The 26,461-nt window shown below is 40.3% G+C and overlaps 2 protein-coding genes across 2 annotated transcripts in view; one reads left to right on the top strand and one right to left on the bottom strand.

Annotated features, from left to right (window-relative positions):
- The first annotated feature begins 7,654 nt into the window (after positions 1 to 7,654).
- LOC137277198 (uncharacterized) lies at positions 7,655 to 10,481 on the top strand. The gene is made up of 2 exons (XM_067808871.1): positions 7,655 to 8,677; positions 9,233 to 10,481. Exons 1-2 carry the CDS (start codon positions 7,888 to 7,890, stop codon positions 9,430 to 9,432), a joined length of 990 nt encoding a protein of 329 aa, XP_067664972.1. The 5' UTR covers positions 7,655 to 7,887; the 3' UTR covers positions 9,433 to 10,481.
- Positions 10,482 to 17,578: 7,097 nt separating this feature from the next.
- LOC137277880 (dyslexia-associated protein KIAA0319-like protein) overlaps positions 17,579 to 26,461 on the bottom strand; it is an 85,558-nt gene continuing 76,675 nt past the window's right edge. Inside the window, exons 24-25 of the mRNA XM_067809857.1 lie at positions 19,300 to 19,394; positions 17,579 to 18,922 (exon numbers count right to left, since the gene is read on the bottom strand). Coding sequence (XP_067665958.1) covers positions 18,768 to 18,922; positions 19,300 to 19,394 — 250 coding nt within the window. The 3' untranslated portion in view covers positions 17,579 to 18,767. The remainder of the gene's footprint in view (positions 18,923 to 19,299; positions 19,395 to 26,461) is intronic.

Below are 26,461 nucleotides of genomic sequence, written 5' to 3'. Positions count from 1 at the left end.
ACGCCAGAGACCATATACCCAAAGCATAGTGGACTCTTCATATACTGAATAACTCTCGAGATTATGTCATCAAATGAACATAGACCATTGGAATCGATTCCCTTCTAGAACCATGGCCTGATGTAACGTTCACCCAAGCGGCCGCAGACACTCGTCCTGCCGTCAGCTCGGTAAAGAAGGAAAAATGACTTATAAGTGCTGAGACTTCCATTTACATGCTCCATATCCCTTATCGGCGTCACTGCAGACGTCGGACGTCAGCGTCGATGTTCGGGCGTCTGACATGGATGATGTAGACGTTTTTGAAGCGTTTTCTTAGACATACTTCTGTTGCAAGGTATTGTACAAATTGTAAGGGCTGTCGTCTGGAACCTGTAACGGTGGTGCTTAGTTAGAATCTATCGGATTTGACCAGAGGTCGTTACTGGTGGGTGGTCACAAGGGAACGGTGTATAAGGGTATAAGGGTTTCTCGTGTACAATTTTGTCAAAAGTGACGATGACGGTAGGACATTTTTTTATTTTTGATAGAAAAAAGTCACGCGGGAGGGACGCATTTTTATTTCTCTTTCTCTTAGGAATACAGCTTGGGAAGTTTAGCACGTGTTAATCACACTTGGACAAACTGATGATCGTGACGCGGCCAGGTCAAAATTATTTTTTTTTAAATGGCAATAAGAAATTGTTCCGCACGCAAATATAAGTGACGAGCCGATGCCCGAGAAACATTTCACTCCTTTCATTTAGCCTAACTTGAGTATTTTGCTAAAAATGCCCCCCTTAAGTGCCAAAGTTCTGTTCCTGTGGACGTTGAATCGTTGAAATGTCACTCTTCGTGATGCCAGACTGAAGCACTCCTATAGCTCTCATTATCACCTAGATGTGGCACATCCAACTTGGTTTTCTGACTTGTTCACTTCTTGAGAGTGCATGGAGATGAAATTATAAGCATCTGATTGTCTGGACGTTAAACTGACTATGAGCATGTTTCATGATGTACGCCTGCGCGCGTATGTTTACCACTGACATAGGTAGTTGTATCGGCAATTGAATGCGATGCTGGATTAAGCTATTCCCGTTTGTTTTCCGAAGAAGCACTCTGTGGTTAAACGTTGTTTGTTTGCTTGAGGCAGTTTTCATGCTTCATGGTTTTATGGTAATTTGGGTTGAAAGCAAGGTCACTGATCGCAATCGCCTCGACCTCTACTGAACAGGATACCTTTTAAGTAAAATATATAACCACCTAATAGACCTAATAGTGCAGAAATCCGGTGACATCAATAACACTAATTCTGATTGATTTGCCATAGCTTTGTTAAAAGCGATAGTTAATTACCGCAGGTGTTTACCAGTCTTACCTCATCTGTCGTTTCATGATGCTCAACAGAAGGAGGCAGCACAATAAGTGATCAACAAACACGGTCATCTTGTAATGGCATGGCGGCGCGACCGAGGATTAATGGTCATTTGAGGTCTATGCTATACACGTAAACCAGATTTCAGGTTGAAAGTGGAAGGTGGCCGTCAGGTGGCTCTTAACACAATGCTATATAATAGCACGATCAAGGAATTAGCTGTGTTCCTTTTGTGCAGCGTTGGAATTTTCACACTCTTCGTAACACGCAGCGAGGGGGTAGGTAAGTAACTGTGAATCAACTCACTCGTCACAACAGATCTTGTCTAGCCAACGGGCTTACCATACTCCAGGAGACCTTTTGCATTCACTATATATACGTATCTAATTGTCGTGCCAATATTTCACGGAAATACATTGTATTAACTTGTAACAGGGATTATCTACAACATAGCCTTCCTGCTTGTAACGATAGATTCTTGGCATCTATCACCAGAGGGGTGAACGTGATTTTGCTAGCTACGTACACACCCTCCTGCTTCGGCCCCGTGCTGCATCAGTTCCTCAGCTCGTAAAGTCCCGTAAGCCTCTAGTGGCTCTGGCTAGTTATTCTCGAACGTTCGTAGCCCCATGAACTTCTTAGGCCTATTCGTAACACATTGGGTACGATCAAAGTTACGAATTCTTAGGGCTACGAATGTTTCGAGAATAAGGGCTCTGGTTCTTCAGTCACAAGTCACATTCCTCTTGGAAGAATTGTGATCTTCATGAAACCTAGCATCGTGGGCGAGATATCCAGTTTGTCATAGTTATGTATCTACGAAATATGTTCGTTGGTTATTGTTCATAGCCACACTCAGCAATATTTCGGGAACATGCCAGTCTATAAACAGTCGTGTCTGGTCCATACAATCCAGTGACTGACATGAGAATCGATGTACGCAATTTGGATACGATGACATGCAACAGTCACGTCACAGCTCACCACCAAATCCCGCTTGTTGCTTTTTACGACAAGCATTGGTTGCTGAAGATCAATTCTAACAGGAGGACCTTTAGGGCTCCTACTAAGTTCTCAGATTTATACCAACCAGTAAAGCTGAACTTCTCTTTTTAGATAATTCCAGTATAATAATGAACATTGTGTACCATTGAATTCGCTGTCAATGTCGACACCAGAGCGACTGTCAAATCTGCGGATTCCATTCAAAGCGACTTAGGCAGGACATGCTTACCATCTGGTATCAACGCCAGGTGGTCCATTCGATTAAATTCAGCGCGAGTTTACCTTTTCGACTCAATGGGATTTATGTTTTTGGATAGTCGAGATTATTATCGTCTGGTCTTTGATGTTTTTAATATGTGTTGTTTTACGCCGCTTTATCAATATTCCAATATTCCAGCAATATCACGGCGGACACCAGAAACGGGCTTCACACATTGTACCCATGTCGACTGGCGTTTAATCATTCCTGCAACGTCCAGCCGTGGTATAGTTTTCTCTATTCTGCAGGTTCTGCTGTCTGTCCGCAAGGTTGGTGGGCGATCCCTAACGAGAGATGCGTTAAGGTATTTCCCGACAAGAAGACACTGCAAGCAGCAGACGACATCTGCAGACACGTTGAGTCCGAACTGCTGTCTGCTAGTCAGGATGTGTTACAACATTACATTTCCCCTATCATCACATCCATGGGCGTTTCCCAGGTCCTTCTGGGCGTGACAGACCCCTGGGACACAGGTGTGTTCTTATGGCTAGACGGCTCCCTGTTTAATGACTCTGTGTGGGCAGATCACAACCCACAACCTTCTAGTGGCCGGTGCGCTATCTTCAGGACTCATCACAGAGGTTTATTTAACGTCAACTGCGGTGTCAGCTATGCTTTTATCTGCCAGAAGAGCCGAGGTGTGTAGGATATCTTTCTCTAGACTGAAATGTTTTGTCTGAAATATATGTGCTTTTATGGAAGATGATACTTTCCTCGATACGAATGAGTGTGTTATGATATGATGTGCCCAAATCCCAAACGACTAAGTCACTGGTAACCGTCATTCTGTATGGCCCTGTTTTCTATATTCATGCAGCTTATATGAACCACATCAGTGTTCAAAGGGATCTCTCGACCGAGCAATTTGGGTGTCCATGATCTGACTTGAATACTGTACACTCAAGTGTAAAACATATAACGTCAGTAGAAGACCCGTGTTTATTATCCCCAGAAACAAATTATGTTTTGTCTGAAGGGCAAAATAGCCATGAAAATTGTATATTCGGACAAACGTAAGGCAGTGATGACAGTATGTATTTGTGTTAAGTGTAAGTATACTGGGCAGAATAAGCTAGGGATAATGGTATTTTAATCATTTTCCTTTTCATCAGTGTGTGACTGAATAAATAGATCATTATTCATAATTTCAAATTTACATATATCCCTAACTATTTTTGTCCAGTATATGTTATGCCCTACCTCCAGCATCTGCAATTCACACAATTTGCCCCAAAACGTACAACCGCGCGCGGCCTGTAAACAAACAAGACAATCAAGAGATCCATGAACCATAAAATATGTATTGATGATTTTGAACTACGACTACTTAGTAAACATTAAGAATTATCGCAACATCCATTCGTTGATTCATTTAATAAAAGCATAATTTATCATCCAGTACCCATCAGCTCATCAACATTGTGGTCATCGCTTTTCTGATTTCTGTCAGGTTTCACAGGCTGTTACAATGCTTGGTACTTCGCCAAATATCTAAGCACAGTGGCTCCCTTGGAGACCGACACCCTGACCCTGCAGTTGTGTATGCAGGTGTGTCGGGGTCAGCACGTCACCATGGGCGCTGTTTGGAGGGGGCAGTGCTACTGCTTCATCAATCAGAATATACCGCTAGCGTCGAGGACCTCCTTCAGACGGTGTTACAGCGCGTGTTCCGGAAACATGGCTCAGACATGTGGGGACGTAGTAGGACAGTATCTCACTTTACTGGATGTGGGTACGTTGGCGCCAGTGGTACAGGGGGTATTTAATCAAAATGGTTTGAAATTTCTATTTTAAAAGTAAAACCAAGAGAAGGACAAACGTTTAATTCTACTATAAGCAACCGAATATTGACGGAGAAACCGGATGTATGGTTTAATATCACCAGTAGTACGCCTTTTAATACAATTTTAATACAATAATTATATAAATGTAACGTTTAAGCCGTAATAGTTCGGTGGGTTAGAGCAGATGGAAATTAGAAAGATGTTTACAATAGTATATCTCTGAAACAATTTGGTGACACTAAAGTAAAAGAAAAATGAGCACTGTGATTGTCACCAGTTCTGAATTATATGTATACATGTGTACAGGCCGGTATGAAGAAGTTGCCGGGAGCTGTGCAGATCTGTACAAACAGGGAGTGCGTATCCCCGGACCTTACCTGTTGCATCGTGATGAGGGCAACACACGATCCACTCGCAACTGCTACTATACAGGTACTGACTGTGGCTACAAAGGTGTGACAATACAGGTGATGACTGTGAATATACAGGTGTGACAATGCATTTAGTGACCGACTATACAGGTGTGACTATACATGTGCTGACTGTGACTATACATGCACTGACTGTGACTATACAGGTACGGACTGTGACTATACAGGTGTGACTATACAGGTTCTAACTGTGACTCTACCGATCATGATTTTAAGTATACATGTATTGATTGTGAGATCAAGGTCTAAAATGTATATGTCACTTTAGAAAAGCATGCATAAATTTTCAACACAACCTTACAAAAAAAATCTTTTTAGATTTGCAAGTGAACGCTGTCCCCCGCCTAGAATACGCCCCAAAAGACTGGGTATATTGGAGGGGCAACTTCTACCAGTTCGTCGTGGCAACACCCAACGTCTTCAGTGTCTACAATGGTGGTTGTTTCAACGAGGGGGGCGGTTACCTCACGTCTGTAATATCACAGGATGAATTGGACTTCATCGCCACCACAATACGAGGTTCCCAATCTTCGAAGTCTGCAAACATATATAAATATCTTGAAACCTCTAGACTCTGTATGCTTGCAAAGTTAATCATGTACCCATTTTAATGCTGATTACTGAATATACACACACACACGCACGCACGCACGCACGCACGCACGCACGCACGCACGCACGCACGCACGCACGCGTATAAAACTTTCTAAAGATCAAATTTGGGATCATACAGAAATATTTCATCCTGGAACACGGTGATTTTCTTTCTGAAGCGTGGAACATTTCTCCTTCTTTTCTTAACAACCATCCAGACATTTATTGGGAGTATGAGACAATGTTGTCAGGCTGTGTTCGTATCATATCGTATCATATATACTTGTTTTCGTGATTTGTTTACGCTTTACTTATAGTCAGAACCTTTCATTTTGGCGGTTGATTTGATCGATCAAGGATTGCATGTGGTTTTGACAATTTGTTGCATATGACAACGGATATTTGTTCATCAACATGTGATTTTGTCCTTAATTATTTCAACTGATGCAAACGATGACTGGATGTATTGCCTCTTGAAGTGTTCTTTAATTTACCCTATGTATGTTTTGGAAATGGCCAGGAAGATGATGCCCCGTCTTCCTTTATAGTCAATACAAACGCAAAGGTCTTGTTTCAGGATCTCCGTTCTTTGCTCCTGTGGATCAGTGGCTAGTTGGTCTGACTGGTGTCACTCTGTCAGGTTCCCTACGTTGGGTGGACCCAGTGCTGTTTGACAACAACCCGTCCTTCACCAATCTGTGTACTGCTACTACTATGTGCTGCTTCGTCAGGAATGATGAAAGTGCCATGCTCAGAGACTGTGTCACAACTCCAAGCACCACATGGGGATACATCTGCAAACAGGAACGTGGTAGGCATCTTAATTCAAGATAAAGACAGAGAGTTTGATACACATATAATTTATATTGCAAGATCTATTCTGGTTTGGAGGCAAATGTTTGCCTGGCAATGAGCTGTGAATGGGTATCCGGTAGGATAACATGGTGATTGTTAACCTTCTGTCGCGTCAAAGTTATCTTTTTTTTGTATACGAGAAGGAGGCTGACAACTAAAATGGCGCCCATACTTAACCATGATAATATTTTGGTAAAGTTGTGGGCATACATTATATGATGGAGTTGTGCACTTTGCAAGCTGACTATTAGTAATAAAATCATCTATAATGGGACTTTAAGGACATAATGCTCCTAACTAACAAATTCATTTTTCGATAATATCTTAAACTAAATGTAAGTTCTCTAACAGCACATGAGGATTCATACAGATGAGTCGCACATGGTTATATTGTTGTTCTTCGCTACATGAATTCTTCCTTAGGTTTCAGAGGCTGCAGGGAGCTCCATCTCACGTCTATGGAACTGGAGCATATTGTTGACAGTGATGACATGACTGCTTTGTTGTGTAAAGAACTGTGCCGGGGGAACCTGAGTGAGCTCGCCGTGGTGTCTGGTGATGACTGCTACTGTGTCACAGAAATGCCAGCCTCGGTGGATTTGATGACACCTGACCACTGTAATACTTCCTGTTCCGGTCACGAAGACCAGAAGTGTGCAGGAGGGGACTTCGGGCTGTGGTACAATGTGGGTAAGTGGGCAAGAAAAGGTCTTAACCATAGGAACATTGCTCAGACTGTAATGAATTGTGTTCCAGGGAGTACTAAGGTTGGTCAGGCCGTCGGTATTTTGTGCTTCAGTTTGTGTTGATTTTACAGCATGTCACATAGCCCTCACAGCAAACTGTAGTTCTCCCAACACGTCATAGATCTCGTCACAGATCAGATGCTTTGTCTATGGTGCATGTACGTTTGCAGAAGTTGTACATATCTGCAGGTGGTTGCTTGGTCACCTACCCCTTCACTCCTCACTTACTAGTTGACCATGATATCTACATTTCTAAAACTGTTAAAGTCAGCGAGTCAGCGTAATTGTGCCCATTATGCCGATACATGTAACTGTAAACAGCTTATTCGACTTCCACAGACACAGACAAGGCGGAAGATAAGGAACTTGCGACAGACTGTGACCAGTTTCTGTACAATGGGATCAACACACACGACACTCTTCTGCTGCGGGTGTCACGAGACAACGGACAAGAGGCTTTAACACAATCTGCTTGTGGCAAGTAGAATTATTGGAGACAATTGATAAACTTGTGGTTAAACATTGGATATAAAATACGATGTGCCACTTATTATTGGCGTAATCATTGTTTCACAATGTCATGTTATTAAAATGATAGAAACTACATTCTTTTTCTTTAGGCAAAGAATCCGATCTTGAAACGTCTGTCACATCAAGCACATCTCAAACCCAAAGTCCGACATCATTTTCTTCATCAAAGCAAAGACGAGTCGTTAGTACTGATTCGGTCACCCAAGATTTCTCGAAATTACAACCGGAATCTGTTAGGTATACATCTTACGATGTTTCAAGGTCACTGTCTATCTCAGCATCAACACTATCTGTTCGGACTACTTCCACGCTGGTGATACCAAGTGGCATGGATTTGTCAACACAGTTGGATTCTGAATCAACATCAGATACGGTCCATAGTCTCCCGGGTCGGGTAGATCCAAGCAGTAGTAAACCAACAAATCCTCGGTCTTTAGATCCGTCCAGTATAGGCTTCGGCTCACTAATTACAAGGCAACAGTTGGCAGCTTTACATGAACAGTCAGTAAGTCCTTCCTCGCTCTTCGGTAAGAATACTCAATCAACCACGATACTGACATCCATGGTCAGTCCTGTCTCAGAGGCTGTTCACGCCACACACCACCCAGACACAATACCGACATCTGCATTGGCCTCCAAACATGCCATCTATAGAGGCCAAACTATAGATGGTAACTCTAAAGACTCTGTACCCCACTTTGAGATCACCAGCTCCAGTACAACAGACAGTTGCGATCTACTTTCCAGGACATCGGGATCTGTCAGCTATACTGTAGATGTTGATTCGGGAGGCACTGGAGTCTACTCTGAAATCACTAGCTCTAGCACAACAGGCAATGGCGATCTGCTTCCCAGAATATCAGAACCAGTCAGCCACACTACAGATGGAAACACTAGAGACACTAGAGTCTACTCTGAGATCACCAGCTCCAGTACAAGAGACAGTGGCGATCTACTTCCCAGGACATCGGGATCTGTCAGCCCATCGTGCGCCGAGTCCCCCACTGACATGACGACTGCTCCTGTGACATCACGAGCTTCCTCTGAGACTTTCACATCTCCAATGTCTTCCCGCTCCTACATATATACATGTAGCCCCAACTATTCTGAAGATGAAGGTAAGAACTATTACATCTGTAAACGTTGAATTGGAAGTAAGGTTTAATCAAATACTTATCGTAATCATTTTTGTCTTAATATGTTATTAGCATGTACCAAAGATATCTGTAGCTCACCTTAATAAACATCAAATTTCAATATACCCAGCCATATTTTTTATTTCCATGAAAAATATAAATACATACAATCAAACCTGGAATTGACCCCAACCATTGCAGCTTGAAAATGCTTTATTTATCAGTTACTTTATCTCGATGATAATGTATATGAGCAGGTAACTTCTTTAGCCTCTAAATAGAAACTTACATATAGAAAGAGAAGCAAAAACCTGTTTCAGAACGTTTCAGTCAATAACTAAAGGAAGTAAATTTTACTTTTTCAGTTCCTAGATTTTCAAAGCTCTCTTAGCACTAAGATAGGCATATGTTTATGTTAATGTATGGCACTTACGATTATCTTAGCGCTAACAGAGCCTCGAACATCAAGGCCCATAATGGTTTAATATATTTATTACCGTTCATTACGCGCTTAAGTATAGTGTGTCTTTTGTCCAGCCAGCAGCTGCCCTTGTTTGAGGCTGCTGACCAACGCCTTGACCTCCAGTTGCCAGGCTACTCCAGGAACATCAGTTGTCCTGACCTGCAGGACGGGCTGGGACTTCACTGGGGGACAAAACATCACCACCGTACTGTGTAGAGATGGGATGTGGACTCCAGAACCACAGCACTGTGTTCCAGGTGGGTCTTCCATATGATCTCACCATTCTTACTTTGCAGGTTTCCTCTCCACAAAGGCACTTTCGGTAGGCATCAACTCAGACGTTTGGCATTTACATATCAGAGCTAATACTTATTGTCATGACGTTATGGTTTCAGGGAACATGAAACTGTGAATCGTCCACAACAGAGGACATGTAGAATGTACATTTGCGCAACTTTCACTGAATGGGTTTGCTTTGCAGGTAAGACCTTGCTGACGAAAAGACAAAACTCAAGAAAGGGTATTCATCTGCCCAGCATTTCCTCATGTTATTTTCAAAGAACATCTTTTACAATTGTTGAAAAATATTCATTCTATATATTTTCGTTGCCGTTTTTCAGATATCCTCCTCTGACCTTCATGATGTACCAAATGACATTCTTCCTCACCAGTGTATCTTGAATTATTACAGTAACAGTCATCGACGTGTATAACACTAACAATATTGATCCATCCTTTTTCAGGCCTATATAACGTATAACTAATATCTGTTCAGCTTTTTCCAAAGACATAGGGTAGCTCGGTTACCTTTTGAGTAACACAAGACACAGTTACAATGACCTGGTATTTGCTGGTGGTCCATGGTCATCTTCTACCATTCTACCCAGTTTTTCTGAAGCATGTGCAAATTGTGGGGAACTCAAGATTGGGGTTTGTACTCGTCTTCAATAGGAGAAAATGCTGAAATGCCAAGCAAATTCTCTGAGAATGTGCTAACATATCCTGTAATATGGAACTTTGACGGACCTTGCAAAGATGTTTCATGTTGAATAATCTCGTCCTCATATATCAACTCCCATTCCAAATCAAAGACTTACCACAGCGAAGTGCTGAGGTTTTCAGGTTTCTCATCTGTAAAACTACACCTCCACCATTCTGCATGTGCCCAGCGTCTTCCTCTTCCTAGTAGAGCGAGTACTGTTGTTTCCACTACCTGATGTCTACTGCTTATAATGGGTCTGCAGATGGATATTTTGTCAGACATAAGACAATTTGCCAATCTAGATTTGTGTTTGTTCTAGTTCTATTAAAACAAATTGTGAGACCATTATCTTGGTAAGGTTATAATCGCCTGCAAGTGACATCTGGCCGAGATTTGGTCTGGAACACACCACTCTTTACGTTAGTCCAGGCAAAATCTCCTCCCTAGGTTCTCTTCAGTTGTACTTGGTCAAGAAATGCTATTTAATGCTAAACAGCAATATTCCAAACAAATAATGGAGTCTGGACCAGACAATTTGGTGATCAACATCATAAGCATCTCTACAGTTGGGATTTGACATGTCAATCAAGCCAGGAAACCTGACCACCCAATCCCGTTAGTTGCCTCTTATGACAAGCCTGGGCTGCAGAAGACCAATTCTAACCCAGATCTTCACAGGTTCAAGAAATGAGGATACGTTAATAAAATGCATCCTGAAACTGAGCAGATCCATCATAATACATGAGTGTATCATGCATTACACCATCAGGTAACACACTGCAATCCTTCTTGAAGCCTGGTTCTGAATTTGATTTTGTCAATTTGACATGAAAGCCAATGGACCAATGCATAAGACCATTTGGGGTAATCATCATACTATTTGTTCCACCAATGTACATTTATACATTTCACTTCATCACAATCTCATTTGGTTCTGAGTAGCATCTTACTTATTCCAAAATCTCGTCATACAATTGAAACATAAAATCAAGTCGTGCATAGATGGAGATTAAGAGTTTATTTGGTCCCTGATTTATTTATAGTTAACACATCTGTACAGTGGAAATCATACAATCAACACATAAACATATATGAAATGTATAGGTAAAAACAAACTGGAGCACACTGTTTGAGCAACACAGTAACCAAGCAGTACAATATACACCAGACGGTTGAGTAGCGAGAGGCATGACACGCATTTGGTACACAGGCTGATTGGTCTGTGGCATATTAAACAGAGTCATGTGCAAGGACAAAATAATGGAATGCTTTTCATGACAGTGCCTTCAACTAAAAGTTGCACAGAGAAAGGCTACAAACGATTTGTTATTATACAAATAGTTATCACTGGGATGTTGATTGTGTTATCCTTTACTCTGTGATTATGTGTCAATTCAAGCTTTGCTAATATCTAGCTCTTTGGTTGAAATAAATTGATATGCTCCCTGGACATTCCTTCAGAGCAAGACTGATGCTCTGTAACTAGAGTAAAAAAACACATTAAATTTGTCATGGAGAAAACATAATATTACAAATGTGCAGAAAAGGAACATAAATCACAACTTTCTGAAGGAGTAGTTCCAATGATTCCTGAAAGACGAAATATCAACTTCTTAAATTTTCTTCAGGGAAAAAGCAAATCTGATTTTGGCTGTACCATGCTTTATACATGTTTGTCCCCAATTATTACACACTGTGATCTGTACAGTAATAGAATAATATGCTGTGAACATGGATTATGTTTCACCTATTTGTTGTCATTATGCAATGAGCACATAATGTGAAAATATTAAAATCTGGAGTTTCAGTAGACTCTTTAATAGTGGCATCAAGTGTATATCATCATGTATTAATTTACGACTGTCAGTAACAAATGAACACAAACATCTACATACTTTAGTATTTCACTTCTGTTTAGAATAATGAGCTGTCTAGCATACTGATTAGATTCTATACAATGGATTAGTAATCACACATCTATAATTAAAATATAAACATAAATACAACCATTATATAAAATCAACGACATTCATATTTTGTTCTCTGTTCTGTAGTATGGTACACCTGGAACACAACCAGCCAGATGATGAACCAAGCATGCATGCCCACAAGTAAACCCTATCTACCTTCAACACAGAGATCATTTTACATTCATCCCATGCAGATTACTGTAATTTAGTCACAAACAGACTAGAACTAAATTGACTAAACTGACACCAACTCTTAAAAAGACTGAAGTGAATACAAAACTAAACTAACTAAAAGGATACAATGTCTTCTATGGTGGATACAGCGTTTGAAAAAGGGGGCTTGCACAGTTCAGTTTCATCCATTTTATGAGGGGGTGACTGGGTCCGCCTGTGTGTCTTTACAAACAAGACCTGTCCTCACCCCAAAAACTGTCAGTTACTTAAAGTCTAAGATTGTGTTGTAGGTGTAACTTAACATCTAAATGAGTGTCACATCTCACAAAGTTATGTTAGTAGTAATTGGATTAATATTCAATGCAGTTCTTTGTGCAGTGAACACTGATAATATGTTCATATTGTGGATGAGGTCAGATGACACAAGTCTTTCTCTACCAACTTTTGTGTGACACTCACAGCTAATCTCATGAACCTAGGTATAGAAACAGGTAGCAAAGCACTGACTGTGGTCAAACCTTAGTTGTCTGTCAAATGAAAATGAATGAAGCCTACCTGTATGCATGAATCTTCGTCAATAATACCTTAAACTTATGAGCACTTTCTATCCTATGGAAGATCTACCTAATGTTGAGCACATTTATGTCAGTGTTAATATAGATATGTTTCCACAATTTGAGATCACTAGCATGCATTTATCTCAGTCTTTCTTTTCTGATAATATTCTTTTAACATTATCATATTGTTGGGACATACAATGCACATTAATCTCATGAATGGTGACACTTCTAAATCTGCGTTCAGCATCACAAACCATGATGAGAAACTCTGTCTACAGTAAATATATTATGCAGTTGTCTATAATAAGCTGTAAACATATCCAGATGAACAAATCACAAACTACTGCCAGCAACAAATCACTAACAAAGAAGTGAAAACATCTACTGTCTTTCATACTTCAACACACAGAACTTTAGCAGACAGCTTAGATAAATATCTTTCTCTACCCTATGCTATGATGGAAAACATTTAAACCATCATTAAATTCCCATTCTTTGCCGATTATGACATCAAACATCCGATGCCAGGAATTCACTGACCATACTGAATGCTCATTTTATACAACTAAAACAAACTGGAGGTCATTATGCAAAATTCCTCTGAAGATATCAGCCATGACACAGCACAAGGCAGAAATATTATTAAAATCTGTCGATTCCCGTAGAACTATCAGCAGATTCTTGTGACACCCTAATTGCCATATGTGGGCCACAAGTTATATGTTGAACTGCTTTCAGCAAGACACTGCAGTAACTTGAAATTATGTCAGAACTGTACACTCTCAGAAATTACAGAATATTTGGCACCAGGTGTATACAATTCATGCATAATCCTAAATCCAGAATAAGAATTCTATACATATTCAGTCTGGTCAGTATCATGTATAGTTTCATGTGTGTGTTCATATTGTGTAACTACAAACCAGTGTCAATATCTGTTTGAATCATTACATGGACACAAGACAATACACAATTCACACATGAATGCTTATGCTAACTTGTGTTTTGCTCCTTATTGATAAGTAATGGTTGCCCAATATGTATCTTGTCAGTATAGCAACCATGTTCAAGGCTATCATGTAATTAAAAAAGAACATTAATATACTTTCATATTACTTTCAAGCATCATATAGTTCATGATACAAGTTCTGACGAGTTATTTACACACCTTACCATACATAACAAGCATGTTTTAGTACTACAGTAAAATCACAGGAAAGAAGTGAATTTCAAAGGTCTTCTGTATTTCACTATAACTTGAAACTACACCTTCACAGAGACAAAATATTTAAAAAATGTCATTTAAAGCATCAATGCATCAAAGACATACTACTACAAGTTTATCAAGGGTTTCTAAAATAGGTAAATATGTCGGCTTCTTAAAAATATATGTATTGATGGACATGAAGCACCAGATTATTGACATCCAAGAATAGCTCGACACACCGATACAGGGGTCTCACTACAAGCCTGGTACAATGCTGTTGTGTACTGATGTTTACAGTTTCCAACACATTTACTCAGTAAATCCAACAACCCCTCATAAGCAATATTGTGGCACCAAATCGTAAGGGATTTATCTTGGCTTGAGGAGACACTGGGCTCCTTTCATTTAAGCAGAAGGCAGTTTAAATGCTGACCTATTTTTAAATTTAATGCACTGACACAAGCTTTCAAAAGGCTTGCTGTAACAGTGAAATTGTGAAATTATACTCTTTATATTTCTGTAATATAATCATTGAAACATCCTTCACAAAAAAAACCCAAGTGATTTCCTGTAATTAAGACTATTTAAAACACTGCTCTAAAAACAACTCTGCTACCTCATAATGCATGGTTTGTGTAAATATTCAAAGAGCTTAAGAGGAACTGTACATGTTGGGTTAACAGGAACTGGGTGACGGTTAAAATGGAAACTAAATGAACTGATCTTTTGAAACTTTCACCTAACATTTAACAGAAACCGTTCACAGAAACCAAATATTATCAGGACAGTGATCTGTTGCATGAACATCAAAGTGGGACCAAAGGTAGCAGAAGACATTTGTTTGACAAACAAACACATCTTTACGCTTAAATCAGGACAGTCATGTGGAACCAAATAAAACAGAAATAACACCAAAAATTAACATATCAAATGTTTCCAAAATAGACCAATACATGGACAAAATAGGGTTAAAAACTAATCTCCATTTGATACTGTACTGAGAGGAATGTGTACAAAATATATCTTCCCAAAATAGGGTTATGTACAGTAAAAAGATAGAAATTTGTTATATACAAGTCATCACAAGACATGAGGCAATTTGTACTCTATTATTGCAGTTAGTCTACATACCATCCTCACATTCTCCAGGAACCATCATCACATTGAAAAAGAGATGCCAGCCACAAAGTTTAATTTAAGATTAGTAGTCAACTAAAATCATGATGGATTCTGAGAAAGGTAATATGACATTAATCAAGAGTGAAGCTTTAATTTCACATACATGTACCTCCAGCAGCAGATTTCCAAATTATCAGCAAAAAGTGAAAATATGTTTTAGTCGGTATATCTAAATTTTAATGAATTTTTTTCAAATTTCATAAAATATCTAGTGCAATTGTATTGGTGTAGTCTGAGGCTAAAATTTGAAACAACTATGATAAAATCATAAGCGGTTGGCATCTCTGATAGAAATCCAGGACTCGGCAGAAACACCATCACTTATTTCCAGCAGGACTGTGACAGTTCCTACATGTCATGACAGTAAATGTCCTTGTGTTTCAAGAAGCATCTGCCAGATCAAACAGCACCATCAATCCGCTGTACTAAAAACATACATGACAGTTGTAGTGCTATGATTTTGTTCAAGGAGCATCCATCAGAAGCATCCCAAACCAGACACATTAAAAAATATGTAGGAAAAACTTATGCTGAAGGGTTTTCTCAGAATACACACCTGAAGTATCATTTTCAGTAGAATTCAGCAACACATGCAGTATTAGCAAAAGTCACACATCCAAAATGTTATGGACAAAATTCCATCTTTGGACAAGAGATTAAGTTACAGACTGAATGTATCAAGACTAGTAACTAGTTTCCACAAGGACGAAACTGACTGTATACCCATTTGTGCTGAGTGATGGTGCAACTGCTGCCTCTTGGACAGGGAGAAGATGTCGGATCCTAGAGAACTTTCAGTCTACATTCTACACATCAGTCACAGACACTGAAACCGTGTCATTCCCAGATCAATGATATATTCTCATGGCAACACTGAATTATATCCAAAAGGTGAATTCAAAAGTGTTTATTTATGTTACTCGTGGCATTCATCCAAAACAATGACAAAGAACGGGACATTTTGAAACAATTTCCCTCATCCCCAAATAGGGACTGGTTGAGTATTTCATAAAAGTTTTTTGATATTTTTTTTCACAATTATTAATCTCACAATGTTAAAATTTCAGAATACCATGTTAGATCCTATACATGCTCTATTCTGTACAACTGTGTCACACACGATACAGTCTGGACATAGTCCAGAAATACACACACACACATATATATATATATACTGCCTGCTCTACAGGGCAATACTGCACACAGAACAGTCACATACTAAAACTTCGACCACATATACAATCAAACAACTGCAGGTCACAGGTAAATATTACTATCATCAAGGGTATTATCAGTGATTTGCTCCTGTGAAGGCTTCTATATCACTGCTGTCATACATATCTCTATTTCGTCAAAGGGAAATCTACCTGTCAAAGATGTTAGCAATGACATTGGTTCTATGAATGTTGATAGTGCTGAATATTTCATGTCAATCTTGCCGTCACATACAAATCAAAACACATGACATCCTTCTTTTCATTGAGATGTTATGTCTCAAAGCCAATCCAGTTGGTCACAGTTCCAGAGCTTGTCACTGACATAAAGAGGAATCAGTTGAAAGACTGAAGAACACAGTTATTGGAATGCAGTATTGAAGAACTGGTCATATCCTATTCTCTATTGATAGGACCCACTCAACCCGAGCTAAAATACTGATGAAATTCTAAGACCTAACACTTCCTGTACAAATCTTGAACAGTAGTTTTTACAGCATGTTGACAGACAAATTTACCTATTACACAGAAAAATCATGACCCAGAATATATACATACTAGAGGTTCATGAACCGCATTGGGAGGTTACAAGTAAATGCATAAAGACATATACAGTGAAACCCTGCCAGTCAGGACACTGTTAATCCACAAACCTTCCAGACAATTATTGTTGAAAAGGTCCTTCTGCAGGGAACCTTTCTGAACTACAATCCTTCCATATGATTGCTGCTAAGGTCTGACTATAACAGTGGCAAAGTCTAGATTAGCAGAGTCTCACTGGACACTAAAGGTATGGTGATTACATCAAACAGCCAGTCAGGCACACAGTATTTTGTCAGAAATGCCTCTGAGTGGGAGTATCAGGATCAATCTAGAAACACATCACATGAAAATGTGTGGAGAAGAATATCACAAAATTACTTTCAAAGTTCATTTACACTGGAATGCTTGTACACCTTTGATTATTTAATCTGATTCAATAATAGTTGACGCATATTGACAAGACAGTCTTCAGGAAGTCACTATCTGGCACAGTCTGGCTCACATCATTGATGTTACATCCAGGGTGTTATTCCACATATACCTCTCACACTGCAGTCAGATGGAAGAAAACTTAGTATTTCGTGTCTCTTATTTATTGTGTTCAATAAAACTAAAGCCCAACATGCCATAGTTACTGAATAAACTATTAAGTACAGAATACCTTTATCTTTTGAACACATGAGATCTAAATAATACCTTCAAAGTCTAAATTCACCTTTCCTTGCACATTTCACAAATTAACAGGAAAGGATGCAATGCATTTTTAAAATGAAGAATAATTTTAGTTCATGTGATTGCAAGTTTCTAATTTCAGTGGTTTAAGCCCTAAAAACATGAACTGATCCCATTTCAGAAAGTTAAAATAAACATGGCATATAATCTAGAACTGAGCAGTATGGGCCTCATCTAATTATAGCCTGTCATTCCAGAGCCAGATTAACCTGACAGACGGTTAAGGATTTAAACAACCTTACATCTACAAGGCAAGATGCTTCAGTACATGTTCCAGTATCAAACTTCAATAGTACTAGTAATAGTACAAGATAGATGCTTTGTAAATTTATAGGTGACTCCTGTGTTTAGTGGTACTTGTAAGTGGTGGCTTGTAATGCTTCCTGAAGGTGCTGTAATCTCTGTCCAGGTACTTATCAAGGAAGTGTTGTCTCAAGGTTGTATTGAGACAAGTTATGTTTCACCATCACCAGCAGTGATGCACTGACTACAGGATAACTCCATTGTAAGCATATTCCCTCCTGACCAATCTTTGCAATAATATTGGTCCCAGTGCAAAGAATGTAACCCAATGCTGCAATATATTGCATAAAAAACATAAAATCCCCATTGATGTGCATGGCAATAATGAAGATGATGCTTGGTTTATCATGAGATAGTCTTCTGTGGATTTCAATTTGCACCAGGAATAAATCACAAGGTTCATGTAAGTTGTTGCAATAAGTCTGTGTTGGCAGAAATAATCAATGATGGACATCCAGCTTTAACAGTTCACCAGGACTCAAATTGGCCTTGATCATGTTTGACAGGATCCTTCCAATACTCATTTCAGAGACCTTCATTGAGACCATCTGAGGCTGAAAAACCACAGCTAGAGACCTGATAGTCAATCAGTATTAATCTAAAGATGGAGCTGATGGTGATGGGGCATGTGTCCCAACATCTCCATCCAGGTTCTAGCGACCGAAGGTGACAAGGTCATGAAGCAGCTCCTCCCGCCTCTCCAGCACACATCACATGTTCCTGGTTCCCTCCCTGCAGCCCTGCACTATGCCTTCAGCTTGGCTTTGTAATGTTGTTTGGAGATGCCATTCAGAGGTTTCTGTATATGTCCATTTGGTTTTTTGCTGTTGACAAACAGTGTCTCCTCCTCACTTGAGAAGTCAGATTCTGAGATCATTACACTGCTGTTCTGGATCTTACCTGCAATCACATCAAAGCAATGACAGGAATTATTACATATGGCTTCCTTTGGTCTCAATTGACTCATTCCAGGTAAAGTCATACCACAACAATTTTCACAGTATCTGGTGATAAATATCTCATCTAACAACATAGGCATTCCTGGATAAAATAGATGTACAGCTACCAACATTGGCTTTATGAGGTAACAAAACAGATTGTATGGTCACATTCTAGGACTTGCATTGGCATTGCACCCTGATGGTGTGGATAGTTGCTCATTACATCATTCACTGGATTGTCTGATCCACACTTGATTATTTACTAGGCACTGACAGAACAACTTTAACATCCTGTTAATCTGTCACACTGTCATGGTGGAAATCCACAGCACTCACCTTTTGGCATCAGTTCTAACTTATTTTTGTCTTCCTCATCATCTACCTCTCTTAGTAGAGAATATCTGTGTCGTTTACGTGACTTCCATCGGCACCTGACAAAACACCAAGTTCCCCATCAACTCACATGTTTACGTGAATAACATCAACTAACAAGTGCATCTGAATATACACACAGTAACAGAGGATACACCTTTAAACTTTATGTAATCAGACTAGGTTTACCAACACACAGGTTATCACAGAATACACTCATCAACTGCCTATTAACAACAGATAAAGTTATCATCAGTTTGCTAACATAGAATCCACTCATCACTTCCAATGTTACCACTGGTCACACACATCAACCCCCATGTTACCACAGGCCACACCCATCAACTCCCATGTTAATACAGGCCACACTCATCAACTCACATGTTAACACAGGCCACACCCATCAACTCCCATGTCACCACAGGTCGCACACATCCACACCCATCAACTCCCATGTTAATACAGGCCACACTCATCAACTCACATGTTAACACAGGCCACACACATCAACTCCCACGTTAACACAGGCCACACACATCAACTCCCATGTTACCACAGGCCACACACATCAACTCCCATGTTACCACAGGCCACACACATCAACTCCCATGTTAACACAGGCCACACACATCAACTCCCATGTTAACACAGGCCACACACATCAACTCACATGTTAACACAGGCCACACACATCAACTCCCATGTTACCACAGGTCACACACATCCACACCCATCAACTCACATGTTAACACAGGCCACACACATCAACTCCCATGTTAACACAGGCCACACACATCAACTCCCATGTTACCACAGGTCACACACATCCACACCCATCAACTCACATGTTAACACAGGCCACACACATCAACTCACATGTTAACACAGGCCACACACATCAACTCCAATGTTACCACAGGTCACACACATCCACACCCATCAACTCCCATGTTAATACAGGCCACACTCATCAACTCACATGTTAACACAGGCCACACACATCAACTCACATGTTAACACAGGCCACACACATCAACTCCCATGTTACCACAGGTCAAACACATCCACACCCATCAACTCACATATTAACACAGGCCACACACATCAACTCACATGTTAACACAGGCCACACTCATCAACTCACATGTTAACACAGGCCACACACATCCACACCCATCAACTCCCATGTTAATACAGGCCACACTCATCAACTCACATGTTAACACAGGCCACACACATCAACTCCCATGTTAACACAGGCCACACACATCAACTCCCATGTTACCAAAGGCCACACACATCAACTCCCATGTTACCACAGGTCACACACATCCACACCCATCAACTCCCATGTTAATACAGGCCACACACATCAACTCCCATGTTAACACAGGCCACACACATCAACTCCCATGTTACCACAGGTCACACACATCCACACCCATCAACTCACATGTTAACACAGGCCACACACATCAACTCACATGTTAACACAGGCCACACACATCAACTCCAATGTTACCACAGGTCACACACATCCACACCCATCAACTCCCATGTTAATACAGGCCACACTCATCAACTCACATGTTAACACAGGCCACACACATCAACTCACATGTTAACACAGGCCACACACATCAACTCCCATGTTACCACAGGTCAAACACATCCACACCCATCAACTCACATATTAACACAGGCCACACACATCAACTCACATGTTAACACAGGCCACACTCATCAACTCACATGTTAACACAGGCCACACACATCCACACCCATCAACTCCCATGTTAATACAGGCCACACTCATCAACTCACATGTTAACACAGGCCACACACATCAACTCCCATGTTAACACAGGCCACACACATCAACTCCCATGTTACCAAAGGCCACACACATCAACTCCCATGTTACCACAGGTCACACACATCCACACCCATCAACTCCCATGTTAATACAGGCCACACACATCAACTCACGTGTTAACACAGGCCACACACATCAACTCCCATGTTACCACAGGTCACACACATCCACACCCATCAACTCACATGTTAACACAGGCCACACACATCAACCCCCATGTTAACACAGGCCACACTCATCAACTCCCATGTTACCACAGGTCACACACATCCACACCCATCAACTCCCATGTTAATACAGACCACACTCATCAACTCACATGTTAACACAGGCCACACACATCAACTCCCATGTTACCACAGGTCACACACATCCACACCCATCAACTCCCATGTTAACACAGGCCACACACATCAACTCCCATGTTACCACAGGTCACACACATCCACACCCATCAACTCACATGTTAACACAGGCCACACACATCAACTCCCATGTTAACACAGGCCACACACATCCACACCCATCAACAACTCTCATGTTAATACAGGCCACACTCATCAACTCACGTGTTAACACAGGCCACACACATCAACTCCCATGTTAACACAGGCCACACACATCCACACCCATCAACTCCCATGTTAATACAGGCCACACACATCAACTCCCATGTTACCACAGGCCACACACATCAACTCCCATGTTACCACAGGTCACACACATCCACACCCATCAACTCTCATGTTAATACAGGCCACACTCATCAACTCCCATGTTAACACATCCACACCCATCAACTCCCATGTTAACACAGGCCACACACATCAACTCCCATGTTACCACAGGTCACACACATCCACATCCATCAACTCCCATGTTAATACAGGCCACACACATCAACTCACGTGTTAACACAGGCCACACACATCAACTCCCATGTTACCACAGGTCACACACATCCACACCCATCAACTCTCATGTTAATACAGGCCACACACATCAACTCACGTGTTAACACAGGCCACACACATCAACTCCCGTGTTACCACAGGTCACACACATCCACACCCATCAACTCTCATGTTAATACAGGCCACACACATCAACTCACGTGTTAACACAGGCCACACACACCAACTCCCATGTTACCACAGGTCACACACATCCACACCCATCAACTCCCATGTTAATACAGGCCACACACATCAACTCACGTGTTACCACAGGTCACACACATCCACATCCATCAACTCTCATGTTAATACAGACCACACTCATCAACTCACATGTTAACACAGGCCACACACATCAACTCCCATGTTACCACAGGTCACACACATCCACACCCATCAACTCTGTTAATACAGGCCACACACATCACCTCACGTGTTAACACAGGCCACACACATCAACTCCCATGTTACCACAGGTCACACCCATCCACACCCATCAACTCCCATGTTAACACAGGCCACACACATCAACTCACGTGTTAACACAGGCCACACACATCAACTCCCGTGTTACCACAGGCCACACACATCCACACCCATCAACTCCCAAGTTAATACAGGCCACACACATCAACTCACGTGTTAACCCAGGCCACACACATCAACTCCTATGTTACCACAAGCCACACATATCAACTCATGGTCAGCAGAGGTCGAACTAATCAAATCCCAGTTTCACAGGGAACAAATACACTCATCCTGATAACAATGCATCAAAAAATTATCAGGATAATAGTGTAAAACTGCAGACAGGATAAGATCTGCTTTTGTCCATAAGATCAAAGAAGAATCCTTTACAATAAGAACTCAAAATGCACAGGTAAGCTAAATAAAATCCAGTACCTCCAGTCCTGTAACTGAGGGTCCCTGGAACCCACACTCTTAATTTTAAGTTGTCCTGGGCTACAAAATGGGGATCTCGGACACTTAAATATTATTTTGTGCTCGTTATGTTTAATGTATCATGATCATCACAACATCACATTGTAAACAGTACCATTACCAAGCTAGTAGCAAACTCAGTGATAACTAATGTTACTTGATTGGTAATTTTACAAAAAGTATTTGGATTTTTTCTATGTTCCTCCAAATGCACAAGTAAATTTGGTTGCATCTCTTTTCAATTTTTATGCATAAAGGACACAGGAATATAAGCCCCATAAATCCCTGACAGCCAATTCTTGTTTTGAGTGCTTTTGAAGATGAGCTGTTTTAGGCCCATGGTAATTTTTTATTGTCTATAAACCTAGGATAAACATACAGTACAATAACTTCGAGGTCACAGACTTCAACACACGTCTCTTCATGTATTTCTTAACTCATCTTCCCACTTTGCACTTGATCATGTCAGATGTCCAAAATCTTGCAACAGTACAAAAGAGAAAGGGCCTGGTTGTTCATTTCAAATTGTCTAGTGACTGGTATTCCAGTATTACAAAGGTTTCAATAAATTCATGATTTGACATTTCTAGAAGAGCAGATGGACTCTTATTCTGCCTAGTCCTTTCAAATCATTATAATGAAATCGCTCAGTTTCATGACTGAAGTCTTCCTTGATCAAGAAATGTACCATATGAATAAAGAATTTGTTAATGATTCATAGAGCGTTTTACACATTACAAACAAAACTTCACCTGGAAACTTCACCATTCAAAACATGATACCAATTACAGACTAACAGATCAGGTCAATAAGCATAACAAACCTGTAGTTGTTACAAACCACAAGACTATAAATACAATCCCCATCACAGCACACAGTAAAAGCTGGGACCAAGCAGGAAGGACAAATTATGGATGAGAGAAGGGATGACTTGGGAGTGGGGAAGGACACATTTTTGGTGAAGGTTGTGGATGAGGGAGACGGGTGCAGGTTAAGGAGGGATCAAAGGGATGAGGCAGGTGCCGACAGAGGAAAGAATCCTTACCCAACATGCACAGAGTGCTACAACATCCACCAAAATACACTCTGTGGGCTCCCCTTGTTCTTACTGCATATAATCAGTCACAGTTCATAATGTAATCAGTCAATGTTATCCATGCTCATTTTCTGAACTTTACCACTAATATCATATCCTTCAAAAGCTCTTATTAACATTTCCAGGGAGACTCTGGTAAAAATACCCAGATATTCTAAATTACATCATTCTTACCAATGAATCTAACAAACCATAAGGTGAGACTTAGGTTTACACCATTTTGATCACTAATCCAGCAATATTACAGCACGGGGCACAGGAAGTGGGCATCACACATAATAATGGGGAATCAAATCCAAGTATTTGGCATGACAAGTAATCACTTGGCTACCACACTGTCCCAATTTAACATGATAGTGTACAATGCAGGAGTAGAAAACATCACATCAAGGGGCATACCTCTTACTCTCTGACTATTTTCAAGTGATAGAGAAGTCTCTTCACAAATTTTTCTCACTAGATAACTATCATGAGGTTTTCATGCACATGGATTACATTAAGCTGATCACATGATACCGTGAATAAGAACAAGGGGATGATAAGCGGATGAAACAAAGCTGAGTAAATGAACGTACAGATAAACTGGGACTGGAGAGTACCTGTAAGTCCTGTAAACAACAGTTAGCAAACTAAACTGGTAGCAAACAGGGGATACACCAACACCAATATAACACAGGACACTCTGGTGTAAACATGGACAAGGTGGAGATCACTGGATCAATCTGTAATCAACTCCTGTACTTTCAACACAGACTTACTATTGTCAAACAATGAGTGAGTTTAGTGTAAAGCCGCTTCTATCAATATCCCAGCAATATCCATATTCAGACAATAGCCTGATTAATATTTACTCTTTGATATGAATGTGTGTGCATGTTTGTGTGTGTATGTTTGTGTGTATGTTTGTGTGTGTATGTTTGTGTGTGTGTGTTTGTGTGTGTATGCTTGTGTGTGTATGTTTGTGTGTGCATGCTTGTGTGTGCATGCTTGTGTGTGCATGTTTGTGTGTGCATGTTTGTGTGTGTGTGCATGTTTGTGTGTGTGTTTGTGTGTTTGTGTGTGTATGTTTGTGTGTGTATGCTTGTGTGTGCATGCGCCCGTGTTGTCAAGCATCACCGAGTAGATTATGTTGGAAGTTAACTGCTTGATCAATTATTATGATTTTTTGTTTAGCTGCACATGGCAATAAGGTTGTTTTGTCAAACGTAAATAATGTTTTGGGTCACAAGTCAGTAAGTTATTCAGTCAGCAAGGCTATTTTCAATGCATTAACAGACTATCTATTTCCACTGCTTATGATAACATTGTTCATTGGGATCAAATATACTGGACAAAAAAGTTAGGGATACTGGTATTTTCATGACTGATATTTTATCAGTGTGTCACTCAATCAATAAATCATTGTTCCTAATTTCAAAATTTACTTATATCATGAAGTATTTTGTCCAGTGTATGTTGAATAGGATATAACAGGTGTCAACCAGGGCCACACTTCGAACAAATACTTTCTGACATACATGTCAACTCGGATACTGTGTCACATGACCCGCATGATATTTTGGTTAAATGTGTCAAGCACAGTCATGTCAGTTGGGTTCTTAGATTATAACATAACATCACGTTCTAAAACTGGTTTGAAAAACATTTATCACGATTCATCAACTCAAAAATATCTAGTGTGATGTTGCCAGGTAAGATTTACCTGTCAGTTTGTACCAGATCATATGAGAGCTTGAGTGAAACCTCATGAACTTGATACAACTGTCCTATTTCTCAGAGAGGAAAGATTAAAAACTGTGTTATCCTTAAACAATAGCTCACATACACATTTCGATGTCATATTCAGATAAACTGGCCCAACCAACACAGGGATTTTTTAAATGTTCAAAACTCTGCTTTTAAATTGGAAACAATGCATTATTATTATTTGAGTCTAAGTTAAAGTGAGTGAGTGAGTGAGTTAAGTTTTACGCAGCACTCAGCAATATTCCAGCTATATGGCAGCAGTCTGTAAATAATCGAGTCTGAACACAATTGGGAACCGATGACGTGTCAACCAAGTCAGCAAACCTGACCACCCAATCCCGTTAGTCGCCTCTTACGACAAGCATAGGCACCTTTTATGGCAAGCATGGGTTGCTGAAGGACTATTCTACCCCAGGACCTTCATGGGTCTCTAAGTTAAACAAGTTTCACTGCATTTGAGGCTCTCATAGCATGATGATTATAAATTGTTACTTCTGTTGTTAGCTGTAT

The sequence above is a fragment of the Haliotis asinina genome, chromosome 3 (genome assembly GCF_037392515.1).
Source record: "Haliotis asinina isolate JCU_RB_2024 chromosome 3, JCU_Hal_asi_v2, whole genome shotgun sequence".
NCBI classification, from domain to species: domain Eukaryota; kingdom Metazoa; phylum Mollusca; class Gastropoda; order Lepetellida; family Haliotidae; genus Haliotis; species Haliotis asinina.
The sequence above is the reverse complement of the archived record's forward strand: the minus strand, read 5'-3'. Positions and strand labels throughout refer to the sequence as shown.

Bases quoted from the DNA above. Each gene is read 5' to 3' on its own strand.
- LOC137277198 (XM_067808871.1), top strand. From the start codon at position 7,888: ATGGATTTGTCAACACAGTTGGATTCTGAATCAACATCAGATACGGTC. The intron at 8,678-9,232 runs GTAAGAACTATT...TCTTTTGTCCAG, and splicing joins CAACTATTCTGAAGATGAAG to CCAGCAGCTGCCCTTGTTTG.